Source organism: Bos indicus x Bos taurus, chromosome 24, assembly GCF_003369695.1.
Source record: "Bos indicus x Bos taurus breed Angus x Brahman F1 hybrid chromosome 24, Bos_hybrid_MaternalHap_v2.0, whole genome shotgun sequence".
Taxonomy (NCBI): domain Eukaryota; kingdom Metazoa; phylum Chordata; class Mammalia; order Artiodactyla; family Bovidae; genus Bos; species Bos indicus x Bos taurus.
Window position 1 is genome coordinate 53086672 of NC_040099.1, and position 16906 is coordinate 53103577.

At 38.2% G+C, this 16906-nt stretch overlaps 1 protein-coding gene across 3 annotated transcripts in view; it reads left to right on the forward strand.

Moving 5' to 3' along the window:
- Positions 1 to 16906, forward strand: part of DCC (DCC netrin 1 receptor) — a 1303205-nt gene that overhangs the window by 1212761 nt on the left and 73538 nt on the right. For 2 of the 3 annotated variants that reach the window (XM_027525589.1, XM_027525590.1), the window contains exon 26: positions 15129 to 15284. The exons of the other annotated variant lie outside the window; for it this stretch is intronic. In XM_027525589.1, coding sequence (XP_027381390.1) covers positions 15129 to 15284 — 156 coding nt within the window. The remainder of the gene's footprint in view (positions 1 to 15128; positions 15285 to 16906) is intronic. 3 annotated transcript variants of the gene reach the window in all.

Genomic DNA, 16906 nt, shown 5'->3' on the forward strand with positions numbered 1-16906 from the left:
CCTCATCTCCCTTGGTTCTTCTTCCCTATCATAGTTACCACCCAAAAAAACTCAACCCTGGTTAAATTAGCTCCTCACCAACATTGACCATGAACCCTGACAGCTGACTTCATTTGAAGAAAGATATGTAGCCTATTTGGGCTTCCCTGGTGGCCCAGCTGGTAAAAAATCCACCCGCAATGTGGGAGACCTGGGTCCAGTCCCTGGGTTGGGAAGATCCCCTGGAGAAGGAAACTGCTCCCCACCCCAGTATTCTGGACTGGAGAATTCCATGAACTGTATAGTCCATGAGGTCACAAAGAGTCGGACATGACTGAGTGACTTTCACTTTCATATAGCCTATTCACTAGGCATTTATGACAACAAATTCAAGGTGAACTGTCATTTATTTGGAAATGCCAGTCATTTCTCTCACTTTGAGAGAAATCATTCATTATCATTCACTGAGACATCATTCATTGTCTCACTGTATAAGATGAATATCTTATATCTATTCTTTCCTTTCTGACTCAATACCTCTCTCCTTTCCCCCGTCCCTGCTAATAAGCCTGCTTCTTTTATCACCAAGAGAAGCATTTAGAAATGATATCCTTATCTACCCTTCAAATCTAGTGATCTGTTTTTGTTTCTGTGTAAGACCAGCCCTTTCCCTTGAGGACAACCTTTCATTCCCACTTAGGGACTCTTCTGTAATTATCCCTTTCCTTTCTTGGATCATCAGTTTTCCTTCCTACTCCAATATGTGTATGAGCATTATCTCATAACTCCCTTGTTAAAGCATCTTCCCTGGAACCACTAGCCCATTCCTCCCCTTTCCTGAGAAACTCTCTTAAAAGTTGTCTGTAATTACTTTTTGCTCTTTTAATCTTCTTTATTAATTTTAATAGCATTTCCACAGTCCCTCTACTAAAACCATGGCTGCCAAGATTTCAATAATCTCCACATCTTCTTACCAAATGCTCAATTGTCCAGTGCTCAGCAAAATTTGACATAGCTTCTGTTTTTCCTGGAATGCTTTCTTCACTTGCCTGTTGTATTCTAAATGCCCCCAGTTTTCTTCCTGTCCCACTGCCTTCTCATTTTTAATCCTTTACTTACTCCTCCTTTCTCCCCAATCTCTTAAGAGATAGAGTACCCTCGGGCTCAGTCTGCAAACTGCTGTCTACTATCTACACTCGCTTCTTAGAAGTTGTCATCTAATACCAATGGCTTTAATGCCATTTGCATGCTGATGAGTCACAAAATTTAATCCCCAGATTAATTCCTTCCTGAAACCCACATCAATTTCCATATACAACATTGACTCACCTTCTTCAAATGGCTAATAGGCAAGCCAGGTGAGCTCAACATGGAAATCTTGCTCTTCCATAATTCCCTCTCCCCAGCTCCAAACTTGATTCCTATTATTTTTCCCAATACACGGTACCACTATTTAACCATCTATTCTTGTTTAAAAAACAAAATAAAACACAACCTCTAGTTTCATACTTCTTTATTCTGATTTCCTCACATCGCAAATTCAGTCTTTCACCAAATCTAATAGTTCTTGCTTTCAAAACCCATCCCGAATCTGACTACTCTTTCCCACCTCCACTTTTCTGCCTTATCCAAGCTATACCATCTCTAGATGGCAAATATAATCTATAGATTGTAGACTATAGCTGTAAACTTGTAACTGTTCTCTTTTCTTGAGCTCTTGATCTTACAGGAAGTCGTCTACACCGAAGCTTTTCAATGTGAATTGGATGATGTTATTCCTCTTGACTTCCCGTCACATGTGGCACAATATCCAGCGATTTCATCATGCCCAAGAGGTGCCCTGTGGTCCAGCCTCTGGCATGTCTCTCACACTGTCTCCTGCTGTTTCTCTCTATAATCTCTTTCAGCCACATAGCTCTCCTCTCTGTTCTTTGGCAATAACACACATTCCATTTCAGGGATGTTTTACTGTCCTCTTTGCCTGGCATTTCTTTCCATAGATATTTAGTTGACTTTTCCCTCATTTATTCAGGTCTGTGTTCAACTGCCACCACTGCGAAGGAACATAGATCTTCCCTGACCATTACCTAGGAGCATCCTTGGTCTCTCTCTACCCTCTTCATTCTGCTTTGTTTTTTTTAATTTGTATAACTGTCTTACTTGCTTTATTGTGTTTGTTTACTTATCATGTGTTTTCCCTGTGTAGTATAGGCTCTATGAGAGCAGGAATTTTGCCTGCTTTCATCACGTCATATCCTCAGTACCCCAAATGGAGATTGGCATGGTAGGCACTCAGTTGATACTGTTCAGCCAAATGAATGAACTAATGGCTGTTTCTTTCTACCTACTGTATGTGATGTTTCCTCTACATTCCAACATAGCTCTCAATTTTACTATAATAAATGTAATGGAATTTATAACAGATGCCAGTTGTTCAACTCATGGGATAGATACTGTTCTTATGCCTGTTTTACTAATAAAAGAACTGAGGCTTACAGAGTTTAAGTACATAGCTTACAATCATACAGCGAGTAAGTGACAGGGCCAGAATTGGGACTCCGGACCCGCTTCAGCCTCTGTGCTCTGAATCATTATGCTCCCAGCTGCAGTCCTCTGTGAAGCTATTCATTCCTTTACCACATAGAAGGATGCTGTACACTTAGCTGCTTCTATTTGTGTTTTCCTTCCAGCCACTTTCCTCTTATAACTAAGTTCTGTCTGTGCCAACCTTCTATAGCTTTCTTCTAAACATGTGAAACGTCATGTATGAAATGAGGTGCCAGTCCAGGTTCAATGCACGATGCTGGATGCTTGGGGCTGGTGCACTGGGACGACCCAGAGGGATGGTGTGGGGAGGGAGGAGGGAGGAGGGTTCAGGATGGGGAACACATGTATACTAATTAAATAATTTTCTATTAAATAATTAAAAAAAAAAAAAAGAAGAAGAACTAGGAACAAAAAAAAATCAGTGTGTTTCAGAATCTTCATGGGACTTTCTCTCCCATATATAACTTCTTCATCTAAGAAGTTTCCATATCCCATTGACTTTTTTTTCTTCCACTGTATCTTTTGAATCCCTGGCTGCATTCCCATTTCCAAGATTCATGTTTTTATTCTTCTCTTTATGGCCTTACCCCTGAACTGTCAAAACAGCTTTATAATTAATCTTCCTCCTCTCTGTAGTACCTTCTAAATGTCTTTGTATCCTGCTTGCCAAATTTCTTCCTAAAACAACTTAAATATGGCATTCTACTCTATAAATTTTCCCAATGGCTCCTCACTGTCTTCCAAGGAAAAAAAAAAACCCTGTGCATACCAGATGTAAGTCTGTATTTATAGTCTCCTGTTGCTATGTTAGACACCCTTGCCAAGCCAGACCAATCACCAGTTCACAAATATGCATTGTTGTTTATTTGATTTTCCTTCTGAACACATTTTTTTCCCCCTTATGGAATGACTTGGTAGCCATCTCTAACTAACAGAGATCTGTGAATCTTTCAAAGACCAGAGAGGTATTAATGCTCTCATGAATTCTTTCCTCTCTGATTACTACACCCAGAAATGAGGGCTTCTTTTCTCATGTTTGAATAGTCTCTCTTTTTAACACTTTTATGGAATTAATTCCTCAGAGTACTGCCTCATATACTTAGGTATTCAAGTCCAAATCTTCCCTCCTCTAACAGATTGTGTATTACATGATAGGGAGGGGATGCAGCTAATTCTTCTTCATATTCACACATTGTTTAACTCAATATCTAGCATAAAATTGGTACTTGCTAAGTATCTGTCAAATAAATGACTAGATGAAAAAAATAAACGTATTATAAGAAGGCCTTGTGTTCATAACACATCAGGGTTTAAGGCTCTTTTTTTAGCAGTTCTAATAGAATATCTTCAAATAAAAACTTGATACATTAAAGGCAGTTAAAATTGTTTACATTCAACAAGAACTAACGAGCTTAGAAAGAAAGAGAAATGTAATGAAATATAACAAGTGTTGAGAACTTCTAAATATTATTCACTAGCTAAATACCTTTCTAATTCATATTTCATTTACTCCTCCCAATACTCTCATGTGTTGAGATTATCCTGATTTTACAGATGGGAAATAGTCTTAGCTTAACAAACTTCCTTCCTTCCATGAGTCTCTATGGTGTGCTTCTTTTCTAAGGACAAAGATGCCTTATATTATTTGTATTCATTTTTTAAAATAATTTGTTTGACTCTAGCATCTCCAGTTTACAAACATGGAAACCAAAGTTCTGAGAGTCTGAACCCAACGCTTGTGCTCAGTCTGTTGGCTTCACCCTACCCCCTCATGCTGTCATCTCAAGCTCTGACTTGCTCGATGGCTAAAGCACGACTTCTCTTATTCCTAGTGTCTTACACGAATACAGGCCCTAAAATGACAAGTAATTTATTACTTTAATTAGTTTAAAATTAGTAAATTAGTAGTTAGAAATGTATTAGTTTTATTAATTTAAAAACTATTCTATAAAGCATGCATATATGTGATTTTCAGCAGTTAAATACATTTATAAAATGCATAGGGACACTCTGACTCAACAGTTCCATACCTAGATTTATTCTGTTCTTGGGTGTATATCTAGCAGAAATGCCTAATATGCTCACCAAAAGACATGTATAAGAATACTTTGGGGAATACTGCTTATCATGACTTGGTAATGTATATAACATATTCACACAATGGACTACCATGTAGCAATGAAAACAGAAAAGCTAGAATGATACAAACAATATGGAGACTCTCACAGATGTACTCTTGCAAAACAGAAAGATAATACATCTGTATGATTCAATTTATGTAAATCTTAAACAGGCAAAATAACCTATGGGGTTAGAATTCAAAAGAGTAGTTACTCTTAATGAGAGGTGGTTAGTTACCAGAAGGGACCATGGAGCAGCTTCTGATAACGTTCCATTTTCATGGCCTGGATGATGGTCAGAAGACATTTCACCCTGAAAAATCACTGAGCAGTACTGACAATATTTAGTTTTCAATATGTATTACTGTTGTTCAGTTGCAAAGTTGTGTCCAACTCTTTTTGACCCCAAGGACTGCAGCACACCAGGACTCCCTGTCCCTCGCTGTCTCCCAGAGTTTGCCCAACTTCATATCCATTGATTTGGTGATGTCATCCAACCATCTCATCCTCTGTCACCCTTTCTCCTTCTGCCTTCAGTCTTTCCCAGCATCAGGGTCTTTCCAATGAGCCAACTATTGGCCAAACTATTGGAGCTTCAGCATCAGTCCTTTCAGTGAGAATTAAGGATTGATTTCCTTTAAGATTGACTGGTTTGATCCCCTTGCGGTCCAAGGGACTATAAATATGCATATTATATTTAAATAAAACTTCAATTAGAAATGAAGAGTCAGTAGAATATAGACCTTTTGAAATCTTTGTCACATTACATTCTTTGTTGGCTCCAAACTCAGTTGGTTAAACTCTGTCTAACAAGAGAAAATTTATTTCAGCATATAATCCAAGTTGATTTTAAAATTAATTCTTAGACTTTCTGATAAATAGATTCTTTGCAACTGACATGATTGATGGGCCTTAGTTAGCTAGGCTGAAAAACTTGTAGATTTGTATCTTGACAGAGTTATAATTTCATTCAGAATGGTAGATGCATGTACTGATGGCCCACTTGCAATTATTTGGATTTACTAGTGTATCAAGTCTTGTATAAACCAAATCATAACCTAGTTTGGATTTCCAGTCACACGTATAAAGATGCTTGCTGTTCCACTTAATAATCTCTATTTTTGTAAGATTATTTTCCCCCCTCCCTTGACATTTCTCACCATGTTCTGCAAAATGATAACTACCAGATAAAATATAAACTATCTGAAGTGTTTTTTAGTTCTTAAAACTCACAGGAAATGGCATTTAATTTCATTGAAGTACAAAACCTGTTTATTTGTCTGAGATTATGCTTCTTGGTTGAAAATATTAGGTGGCATATGTTACTTCTTACCCCAGAACACACTTCACAGCTAAGCAAGCTGATGCCTGTGAGAAGCATAGTAACTAATAGCATAGACAGGAGAAGAATCCAGATATTCTGATTTCCCCAGTCTGGTGCTCTTTCTTATAAAACTGTGGCAAAAAATGAGTATTTTTACAGTGGCCAAAAATAATTTTATATGATTTTCTTACTATAAATTAGTCTCCTGGAGAAGACTCTTAAGAGTCCCTTGGACTGTAAGGAGATCCAATCGGTCCATCCTAAAGGAAATCAGTCCTGAATATTCATTGGAAGCACTAATGCTGAAGCTGAAACTCCAATACTTTGGCCACCTGATGCAAAGAATTGACTCATTGGAAAAGACCCTGATGCTGGGAAAGATTGAAGGTGGGAGGAGAAGGGGACAACAGAGGATGAGATGGTTGGATGGCATCACTGATTCAATGGACATGAGTTTGAGCAAACTCCAGGAGTTGGCGATGGACAGGGAGGCCTGGCGTGCTGCAGTCCATGGGGTCGCAAAGAGTTGGACACGACTGAGCAGCTGAACTGAAGGAAAGTCATATGCTGAGTTTCCAGGAATCAGACTCTGAAAAGAGATTGGAAAACAGATTTATTAGCAAGCTCCTTTAGGAGTAACACCTGTGAGGGTAAAGGGTACAGGATTGCTGAGAGGGAGATAGTAAACTAATCAGGTATTGTTATCATCATTCACTTTGTAAATCATGTCCGAGTCTTTGAGACCCCCATGGAGTATAGTACACCAAGCTTCCTGTCCTTCACTGTCTCCTGGAGTTTGCTCAGATTCGTGTCCATTGAATCAATGATGCCACCCAATCATCTCATTCTCTGTCACCCTCTTCTCCTCCTGCCTTCAGTCTTTCCCAGCATCAGGGTCTTTTCCAATGAGTTGATTCTTCACATCAGGTGGCCAAAGTATTGGAGCTTCAGCATCAATCCTTCTGGTGAATATTTAGGGTTGATTTCCTGTTGGATTGACTGGTTTGATCTCCTTGCTGGTTGGCATATGGAAAAACCTGGACAAACTATTTGGCCAACCCAAAAGTTTGATGGAGGCCTCAACTGACAGTACAGATTGCTCTGGTGCTGGAATTATCCTTCTAGGTTGTCCCAAATGAGGTGGGGGGGGGGGGGGCGGTTCTGTAGTCTTTGAGGCAGACTGCTCCTAGGAAGTAAGGTGCAGCCTTGGTGAGCAGCTTCTTTGGCTGAGAGCAGTACCTGGAGCGATGGCAGCTTTTCTTACACTTTCAGTGTTTTATTATTCCATGCATCCTAATTATTCTGCCTTGGAAAGATTCCTTTTCCATTCTCATATTGTGTTTTCTTCTGCTGTAAAATGCCTGAGGAGAGGTGAAGAATAGATCTAGGTAAAATAGAAATGGAAGCAGATACCCTGTAGGATCACATCAGCTGTACAATTTTAATAATTCACTGTGTGAGTTTGTTGAGTAAAAATCTCTTGAATTTCTTTTTTTTTTTTTCAGTTTTTTATTTCCTTGTAAATATTTGAAGGAAAAAATGTAAGATCAGCCTCTAAAGAAGCTAGAAGTTTCAAAAACTTAAATTAGATGGTGTTTAAAAAGACTGAGGCAGAAGAAAGCATACAGTTTTGTTTTAAGGATAGCTTGGATGCTGCTATGGTTACTGGTTGGGGGCCTTTCTAGAACGTTCACTACGAGAGCCAGCATTTTCTTCCCCACCTTCACTATCTGCTTTAGTCACTTGAGTGCAGAACTCAAACAGTTTTCAATATCTTTGGAAATTTTTGACTTATATTTTAAGTGGTCATATTTTTAAAAATTTTATTTATCATTGAACAGTTTTATTTAGATATAATTTATGTGTGTAACTGTACATATTTAATGTACATAGTCTAGTAAGTTTAGACGTGCATTCACCCATGATACCATCACCACAAAGTCATAGATAAGGTTGTTTTAAACAGTATTTTTTATTAAATGTTATTCAGCTCAGTCTTGAGGCAGATCTGTTGGGACTCAGGAGAAATTAATGTCAATAACCAACATTTCCACCCTGCTGCACTTGTAGGTGGGTGCTGTCTTTAATCCTCAGAACCACATCCTAATGTTGGTACCACGATGATCTCCACTTTACTGATGAAAAAAACAGGAAATAGATTACATACCCTCTCATGTGAATGTATAGTTACCTACTGCTGCTAAGTCGTTTCAGTCGTGTCCGACTCTGTGACACCCCATGGACTGCAGCCCACCAGGCTTCTCCATCCATGGGATTCTCCAGGCAAGAACACTGGAGTGGGTTGCCATTTCCTTCTCCAATGCAGGAAAGTGGAAAATGAAAGTGAAGTCGCTCAATCGTGTCTGACTCTTAGCGACCCCATGGACTGCAGCCTACCAGTCTCCTCCATCCATGGGATTTTCCGGGCAACAATACTGGAGTGGGGTGCCATTGCCTTCTCCCAGTTACCTACTATTACCTAACAAATTACCTCAAAATGTAGCAACAGAAAACAGCCATTTATTTTTTCAGTAGCTTCTGAGCATCAGGAATCCAGGAATGATTTAGCCAGGCAGTTCAAGCTCAGGGTCCTCAAGACATGACTCCTGGCTTCCTCCAGAGTGAACCATCAGAGAGAGCGAGAGGGGAAAAGAGAATGAGAAAGAATCTCATTTACCCTATTTTTGGAAGTGACATACCATCACTTCCATTGCACTCTTTGGTCACCAGACCAATCTGGATGAATTGTGGCAGGGAACTCCAACAAGGATGTGAATACATGAAGAGAGAATCAACGGGCACTGTCTTCGATGTTGGCTGTGGCATTTTTTCCCTATCAACTGGCAGAACTAGATAATGAACCCAGGCAGTCTGACCTAGTGTTCGGGCCCTTTACCACTATTTTAAGAATAACTGCAGAACGTGTCATTGTGAATGTTCACTATTTTCCTCAAGTAGGAATTTGTGGATACTTGTGGCTGGCCTCCAGTGACAATTGCTTGTCAAAGGACACCTGAAAATGTGAAGGAGATTATTTATCAAGGGTGATGGAAACTACAGTCCCGAATAGTCCAGATTATATGTAGGCCATTGCCAAAAAGAAACGCTAAAGAGAGGCAGAGTGCAAAATCATGTCACTTAAGCTCTTTGCACTTTAAAATATTATCTTTACTCTTCTGTTCACCTCTCCTCCTCAACAAATCTCTCAAATTGTCAAGTATCATGGGGAGAAGTACCTATAGAGAGCTTTATTTCTTAATAACTTTAAAAATAAAATCTGTATTTTTAGATTTCCTGTAGTTCGTGTTTAACACTAACATTTTTGTAAATGTTGTTTAAAGTTTTTGAATATCAATGTGCCCTGTTCAGGAAACTAAGTAATTTGGTGGTGAGGGAGTTTCTACTTGAAAAATCTTTATGCATCAGTATGAGAGATAAATCCAGTTGTCAGCAAGCTGTGTCAGAACAGATTTCTTGTCATAGTTGGCCGCAAGGCAGAGATTTATTAAAAATGTTTGATGATATCACTCTTTGAGCTGTTTTGCATAAGCAGAGCAGGGCAGTGAATGCCTTGAATTGTACTGTGAGGACGTGTCTGTGTAGGTGTGTGTTTCTGGCTCTCAAAACTGACGTGTAGTTGAAAATACAAAAATGCACTTCAATACACAGTGTTAGGTCCAACTTATTTCAGAATGATTAGTTTTGCAACAACTGTTTTATAAGTAAGGGTAGCTGTCTGTTCTATTTTAGAAATAAATCATGGATTAGAAAACTTCAAAACCAAAGCTTTGGAATACTGACTAGTCTATTCATGTGAGGGAAATAGAACAATGCAAATTTCTGAGTTGCTGAGACATACAACAGATTTATTGTTTTTGTAAAAGAACTTTTATTATTTGCAAACCTTTTGTACTCAGGTCAGTAGTCAAAATGCAAAACTCATAGAAAGTAAAATTTCTTTTCTTAAGTAATGAGAGACTTGGAGCTGGAATATGAATTTAGTCTCTTGGGTTCTCTCTGTTCTCTAACTTATACAGAATCTGCGGCTTGCCAAATTATTTTATGTTTCTCTATTCAAATTTATTCAGCACCAACTGGAAGATATTTATGACATTCTTTTTCTAACTGCGTTGTAAAATATTGGTTAAATTCAGATAACAATATTGATTAGAATGTGCACAGTTTGTCAAGTGGGTGCTTTCTACTTTTAAGGGAGACTATTATTGTCACATTTATTTATGAGTAAAAATTGTCAACACAGGAAAAGCTTTGCAATTTGGCAGTCAACCTTAATGACTGTATAGTAATCTCATTTTGATTGGTAAGATGTATGAATTCAATTAACTGCTTCAGAGAGTGAAATTTTGAGTCATAGGAATACAGACTTTGTTATTAGATGATTTTTATTTGCAAATGTATTCAAATCTATTACTATTATTATCATTGTAGTAATATAGTAACTATACACACCAGGAAACAAAATAATACATACATGAAATCATGTGAAAAATCTCCAGTGGGTTAAAATGACAGATTTATAAATATTTCTAGAAAATTTCTCTTGTTAACTCACTTGAAAAATATGAAGTATCTCCAGAACTGTACTATGACAGACACAAAGACTAGAAAATGATAACCTTTTCCTTGAGGGAATTTATCATTATTTTGGCTGGAATCTGGTTTGAATTTCTAATTCTTTTCGACGGTTCCCTTCTCATTTTATTTCTTTTCCTTTTTCTAAACTCTGTTCATGTGTTTATATAGCCACAATCTACTTTTATAAAATATCTTATCTATTAAATTATAACATCTTTATTTATGATGTTATATATCAGTTAGTCTGAATTTTTCATTGAAGTCCTTCCAAAAATAATTTAGAAAAGCTTTGTATAACCACACACGTTTTTAATTCAGTATTCAAAATTAAATATTATAGGTTAAGTATCTGCAAAATACATAATTTTTCTGGTAGTCTACTCTTTTAAATAAAGCCAAAAGTATAAAAACACCATAGCCGTTTGATACCCACCATCATCCATTTACAAAGTGTCAATACGTTAGGAAGTTTCCCTTTTGCAGAGAAAAGTTTGTACCACTCATTTTCTTCCTTTAACTAATACCTACAATTCACTTCCCCACAGAATTGCATACAACTGTCAGCTCTGTGAACTTTCACAGGAAGTTAAATTCTGCTGCTGCGGCTGCTAAGTCGCTTCAGTCGTGTCCGACTCTGTGCGACCCCATAGACGGCAGCCCAACAGGCTCCTCTGCCCATGAGATTTTCCAGGCAAGAGTACTGGAATGGGTTTTAACCAGAAAGTTAAATAGTATTTCAGTTAACAACTAGGTAATGTCCTCTAATTTTTCTGGAAGGAAAAGTTATATTCAAGTATTGATTAATCATTCAAGTTATCTGCTTTCTAATTTTCTAGGAGGTACAACTGTAAAAAGCTTTATCATGACATATATCTACAGGTTTTATTCACTTAGAGGTACTTCGTATAATACAATATACTAAGACAGGATTTAAAACATTGAAATATCTTTACTAATGTGAGTTTTTGAAAAAATATTTTATCCCATTAAAACATTAATATACATTCTTATTTGATTCAGACAAAGCACCCATTACTTCAGTTCAGTTCAGTCGCTCAGTCGTGTCCGACTCTTTGCGACCCCATGAATCGCAGCACGCCAGGCCTCCCTGTCCATCACCAACTCCCGGAGTTCACTCAGACTCACGTCCATCAAGTCAGTGATGCCATCCAGCCATCTCCTCCTCTGTCGTCCCCTTCTCCTCCTGCCCCCAATCCTTCCCAGCATCAGAGTCTTTTCCAATGAGTCAACTCTTCGCATGAGGTGGCCAAAGTCCTGGAGTTTCAGCTTTAGCATCATTCCTTCCAAAGAACACCCAGGGCTGATCTCCTTTAGAATGGACTGGTTGGATCTCCTTGCAGTCCAAGGGACTCTCAAGAGTCTTCTCCAACACCACAGTTCAAAAGCATCAATTCTTCAGCTCTCAGCTTTCTTCACAGTCCAACTCTCACATCCATACATGACCACAAGAAAAACCATAGCCTTGACTAGACGAACCTTTGTTGGCAAAGTAATGTCTCTGCTTTTCAATTGCTATTTAGGTTGCTCATAACTTTTCTTCCAAGGAGTAAGCGTCTTTTAATTTCATGGCTGCAGTGACCATCTGCAGTGATTTTGGAGCCCCCCCAAAAATAAAGTCTGACACTGTTTCCACTGTTTCCCCATCCCATTACTTAACCTCCTTAAAAAAGAGTTAGTCCTCATTACCAAAACAGTCAGTCAAAACTTTCTATCTGAAAAAAGACCTGGGTTCATTTTTCAATTAAACATGTTAATATGCGCTTTAAGGAGTGTTATAAATATACTGAAATTAAATTCTCAAATGCAGTTTTACATATATATGTGTATATATATATATATATACACACACCCTCCCTTTTGAGCTTCCCTCCTACCCCCGTTCCCGCCCTCTAGGTTATCAGAGCACCAGGCGGGGGGCTCCCTGTGCTATACAGAAGCTGCCCCCTAGCTATCTATTTTACACATGATAGTATATACGCGTGTATGTTCAGTTGCTTTAGTGTGTCTCTTTGCGACCCTGTGGATTGTAACACGCCAAGCTCCCCTGTCCATGGGATTCCCCAGGCAAGAATACTGGAGTGGGCTGCCATTTCCTTCACCAGGGCATATTCCTGGCCCAGGGATTGAGCCTGGGTCTCCTGCATTGCCGGTGGATCCTTGACCACTGAGCCCCGGGTGAAATGTATCCATGTCGGTTTTGTTTTCTCGATCCGCCCCACCCTAGCCTTCCCCTCTCTGTCCGCTTGGCTGTTCTCCGGGTGTGTGTCTCCATTTCTTCCCTGCAAATAGCTTCATCAGTACCATTTTTCTAGATTCCATATATATGCGTTAATATATGATATTTGTTTTTCAGTTTCTGATTTACTTCACTCTGTATAACAGGCTCTAGGTTCATTCACCTCACTACAACTGATTTAAATTCATTCCTCTTTATGGCTAAGTAATAGTCCATTGCATATATGTACCACATCTTTATACATTCATCTGTCGATGGACATCCAGATTGCCTCTATGTCCTGGCTAGTGCTGCAATAAACACATTTTGGGGTACATGTGTCATTTCGAAGGAACCTTTTTAATTTAAAGTGCTATGTATTTCATGTAATTAATCTGCATTTTTAAGTCAAAATATTTTAAAAATCTGTTTGTAACCAACAATAATGCAGTGTAATTTGTATCTTGATGATGAAATTACTAGGTAAAAGGAATGTGATTTAAAAAAAAAAAAAGATTTTACTTTGATAAATGTACACTGCTGTCCATGTTGAACTTCAGCAACTGGCCTTAGGGTATAACTAAATTAAAAAATCATAATATAAAATAAATAATTCATTAATTTTTTAGATAAGAATATGCTGTTGAAATTGATCATTCCAGCAGCTAGCTTAATTTTTATTTTTTGTTAATAAAAGGTAGAACATGCTAAACATTTTATAAGATGAAGATTGACTTACACTGAGAGTAAGTATTTCATAATATGATACAGTTCAGTTCAGTCACTCAGTTGGGTCTGACTCTTTGTGACCCCATGGACTTCAGCACGCCAGGCCTCCCTGTCCATCACCAACTCCCAGAGTTTACTCAGATGCGTGTCCATTGAGTTAGTGATGCCATCCAGCCATCTCATCCTCTGTCGTCCCCTTCTCTTCCTGCCTTCAATCTTTCCCAGCATCAAGGTCTTTTCAAATGAGTCAGCTCTTTGCATCAGGTGGCCAAACTCCAAAGTATTGGAGTTTCCACTTCAGCCTCAGTCCTTCCAATGAATATTCAGGACTGATTTCCTTTAGGATGGACTGGTTGGATCTCCTTGCAGTCCAAAGGACTCTCAAGACTCTTCTCCAACACCACAGTTCAAAAGCATCAATTCTTCAGAACTCAGTTTTCTTTATAGTCCAACTCTTACATTGATACATGACTACTGGAAAAACTAGAGCCTTGACTAGATGGACCTTTGTTGACAAAGTAATCTCTCTGCTTTTTAATATGCTATTTAGATTGGTCATAACATTTCTTCCAAGGAGTAAACGTCTTTTAATTTCATGGCTGCAGTCACCATCTGCAGTGATTTTAGAGCCCCCCCAAAATAAAGTCTGCCACTGTTTCCACTGTTTCCTTATCTATTTGCCATGAAGTGATGGCACCAAAACAGATTGATTATATTCTTTGCAGCCAAAGATGGAGACACTCTATACAGTCAGCAAAAATAAGACCGGGAGCTGACTATGGCTCAGATCATGAACTCCTTATTACCAAATTCAGACTTAAATTGAAGAAAGTAGGGAAAACCACTAGACCATTCAGGTATGACCTAAATCAAATACCTAATTCATAATGTGATACCACTGAACAGGCATTTGAACAATGGAATCGGACAATGCTCAATAAACCTAGAAAATATTGTGTAAGATATCATCTGTAGGTTTAGACCAATGTAACTTCAAACATGTTTTGGTGTTTCAGAAAACATTCAGTTGCATTTAAATCAATGTGTCATTAAGTGGTAGTACTTCAGCTGCTTGGAAGTATTTTCTATTAAATATAAATCCTTAGTGTGAGCATTTAGAGTATACTTTCATATTCTCTCTCCAGACTATAGATCGCCAAAGCCTTACTTTCCTTCACAGAATTAATAGAAAATCCCCACTTTTTTAGCGCGCTCTATATAATATATTCCATTTCTGAATAATCTAATGTTTCTAACATCATCATTTTTGCCTAGAAGAAAGAATAAGATGAAATCAAAACTAAACCAAATAAAGACCAGGGAGCCGTAAGGTGGCCTATGAATCACTTCTTTGTTTGAAACCATGAAAAATTTTAAACCTCAGGGTAATTCTTGCTGGTGAGATTCTTGAAGAGTGAGTTGTCTTTTCTGAAGTGAGAAAGGGACTTTCTAGAAAGAGAGGTAAGTAAAGGAACCTACATGAAACTATGAGGAGCATCCATGGATTTGAACATGTGAAAATGTAGCCATTTCCTTTTTGCTTGTTCGGCGGATGCATGGGATTGAAAATATTAACGACAACACCTTTGTTTTGCAGCTGTCGTGAGTGCCATCCCTGTGCCAACCCTAGAAAGTGCCCAGTACCCAGGAATCCTTCCATCACCCACGTGTGGATACCCCCACCCACAGTTCACCCTCCGGCCTGTGCCATTCCCAACACTGTCAGTGGACCGAGGTTTCGGAGCAGGAAAAAGTTAGTGGATTGCATTTTCCTTTCTTTTTACCAAGAACAGACGAATAAGATCAATAAAGTCTTGTCAAGTGTGTAGCATTTTGATGTTCTTATCCTTTGTAAAGAGGGATTCCGCTGTGACCTGAGTGCTAGAATTTTCTTTTTCAGCATGGTCAGTTTTTTGGACCCTAAACATGTATTGGGACTGATTTTCTAGGAGTCTTTCCACAGTCTGTTGCACTGACAATGTGAAAAGTTGTGAGAAAACAAAGCTGAACAGATCCAGTAAAACAGCAACGTGATGGGTGCTGGAAATTAATGTGTTCTGATAAGCGGGAAGTGAATACGCGAGTGACTGAACTCCAACATATTCTCACTTAAGTGTCTGTAATAATTGAAGATGTCTCTGATTTTCCTTATGAACCAATACCTGTATGAAAGTTTTAGCTTTCTTTAGTTAAATCAGCCATTTGCAACACCATGATAGACCTTTTTCATTTTCAACTTTTAAGAAATAACTATTGGAAATAAAAAATTTTCCAGACTAATATTTCACCTGTTTTTATGTATGTGTTTTTCCAGCTTTAATGGGAATAGTAGGCATTGAACAGTGTGTTGTGTGTGTTGATTTGATATACTTCTCTGTTGCAAAATGATAATCACCGTAACCTTAGCCAGCACCCCCATCCATGGCACATAATGAGCATTTCTTTTTTGTGGTAAAAACATTTGAGAGTTACTCTCTTAGCAACTTCTGAGGGTTTAACACAGTATCATTAACTATAATCACTCCTCTGTCCATGGGATTCTCCAGGCAAGAATACTGACGTGAGTTGCCATCTCCTCTTCCAGGAGCTCTTCCTGACCCAGGTCTCCTGCTTGCAGGCAGATTCTTTACTAACTGAGCTATGAGGGAAGCCCATTCTATACATTATATCCCCAGAATTTATTCATCTTCTCACTATAAGTCCGACCAAATATGTCCTTTCTTCCCTCATCTCCCAGTCCCAGGTAAACCTTGTCCTAGTTTCTATGTCTATGAGTTTGGCTTTTTAAGATTCCAAATATAATGTTTGTCTTTCTCCATCTGACTTATTTCACTCAGCATAATGCCTTTAATGTCTATCCATGTTGTTGCAAATGTAAATGCCCTATTCATGGCTGAATAGTATATATGTGTGTGTGTATACATTTTATATGTATCTCACATCTTCTTTGCCCATTCATCCTTGATGAAAACTTACCTGTTGCCATGCTTTGGCTATTGTGAATTATGCTGCAAAAAGCACGGGAATCTCAGCCATAAAAGGGAACAAAATAGGGTCATTTGTAGTGATATGAATGAATCTAGTTTTACTTACAGAGTGAAGTAAGTCAAAAAAAGGAAAACAAATATTGTATGTTAACACATATATATGGAATCCAGAAAAATGGTACTGATGACCCTATTTGCAGGGCAGGAATAGAGACACAGATGTAGAGAATGGACTTGCAGACACAGCAGAGGAAGGAGAGGATGGGACGAATTGAGAGAATAGCTTTGAGATATATATATATATATATATATATATATATATATATATATAGTATGTAAAATAAATAGCTCATAGGAAGCTGCTATATAGCACAGGGAGCTCAGCTCG